Source organism: Octodon degus, unplaced genomic scaffold, assembly GCF_000260255.1.
Source record: "Octodon degus isolate 3935 unplaced genomic scaffold, OctDeg1.0 scaffold00088, whole genome shotgun sequence".
Taxonomy (NCBI): Eukaryota; Metazoa; Chordata; class Mammalia; order Rodentia; family Octodontidae; genus Octodon; species Octodon degus.
Window position 1 is genome coordinate 11,551,420 of NW_004524664.1, and position 903 is coordinate 11,552,322.

Consider the following 903-nt stretch of genomic DNA (forward strand, 5'->3'; position numbering starts at 1 on the left):
CCGCGGCTGGCGGCACTCGCTCGCCGCCCCTCGCCCCTGCCGCCGCCGCCTTCCTGTCGAGTGCCCCCTGCTGCCGCCGCGGCGGGTGCACCTTTCCCTCGATCACCACCGCCGCGCGCTGAGCCAGCTCCTGCACCGAGCCCACGCTGGGCGGGGACGAGTAGCACACCGAGGCCCCCGAGGGGGCCGCCTCGTCGCCGGCCGCCGCCCCCGGCGCCAGGGCCGCGGTCCCCAGCAGGAGCAGCAGCAGCAGCGGCGGCGGCGAGCGGGCGGCGGGGACGGGGCGCCCGGGTCGGCGCGGGGCGCGTCGCCATCTCATGGTGCGAGGTGCGTGCGGCTCCGCGCTGTCGGTTCGGACGCTGCCTCGCTCCGCCGCGCTGCTGCCTTTTCCTTTTCCTCCCCCCAGCGCCACTCCTCCCCCCTTCGTTACCCTCCTCCTTTTATTTATTTATGGGGGAGAGTTGTTTGTGGGAGGAGGAGGGGGAAGAGATGGGTGGAACCACAGAAGGGCGAAGAGGTATAAGGGGAGAAATTTTAAAGCAAAAGCGAAAAGGAAAAAAAAAGCCGCCGCCACCGCCCGGGTGGCTGGGAGTGACAGGTCCCCAGCGCCGCCGCCGCGCCCAAGCTCTGCTGCCGGGTGCTGTCACCCGAGGAGGAGGTGGAGGTGGGGGAGCTGCTCAGTCGGGAGCAGTCCTTTGTGTGAAGTGATGCTGCGGCGGCGGCTGGAGCTGCGAGCGAGTGGTGGGGCGAGAGCGCGAGAGAGAGCGCCCTGGAGGCGGAGTTGCGTGCCTGGAAGTCGCTGGGGGCCCGCGGTGGCGACAGCGCCCTGAGCCTCGCCAGCCTGTTTACCTGTGGTGCGAACTCGCCCCGCGCTGCCCTTCCCCATGCTGGTTTCGAGCCGGG

General features: G+C 70.8%; 1 protein-coding gene across 2 annotated transcripts in view; it reads right to left on the reverse strand.

Annotated features, from left to right (window-relative positions):
• Positions 1-319, reverse strand: part of Nrg1 (neuregulin 1) — a 1,208,067-nt gene extending 1,207,748 nt beyond the window's left edge. For both annotated transcript variants that reach the window (XM_023722043.1, XM_023722047.1), the window contains exon 1: positions 3-319. In XM_023722043.1, the coding sequence (XP_023577811.1) occupies positions 3-319 (317 nt within the window). The remainder of the gene's footprint in view (positions 1-2) is intronic.
• Between the last annotated feature and the right edge of the window lie 584 nt (positions 320-903).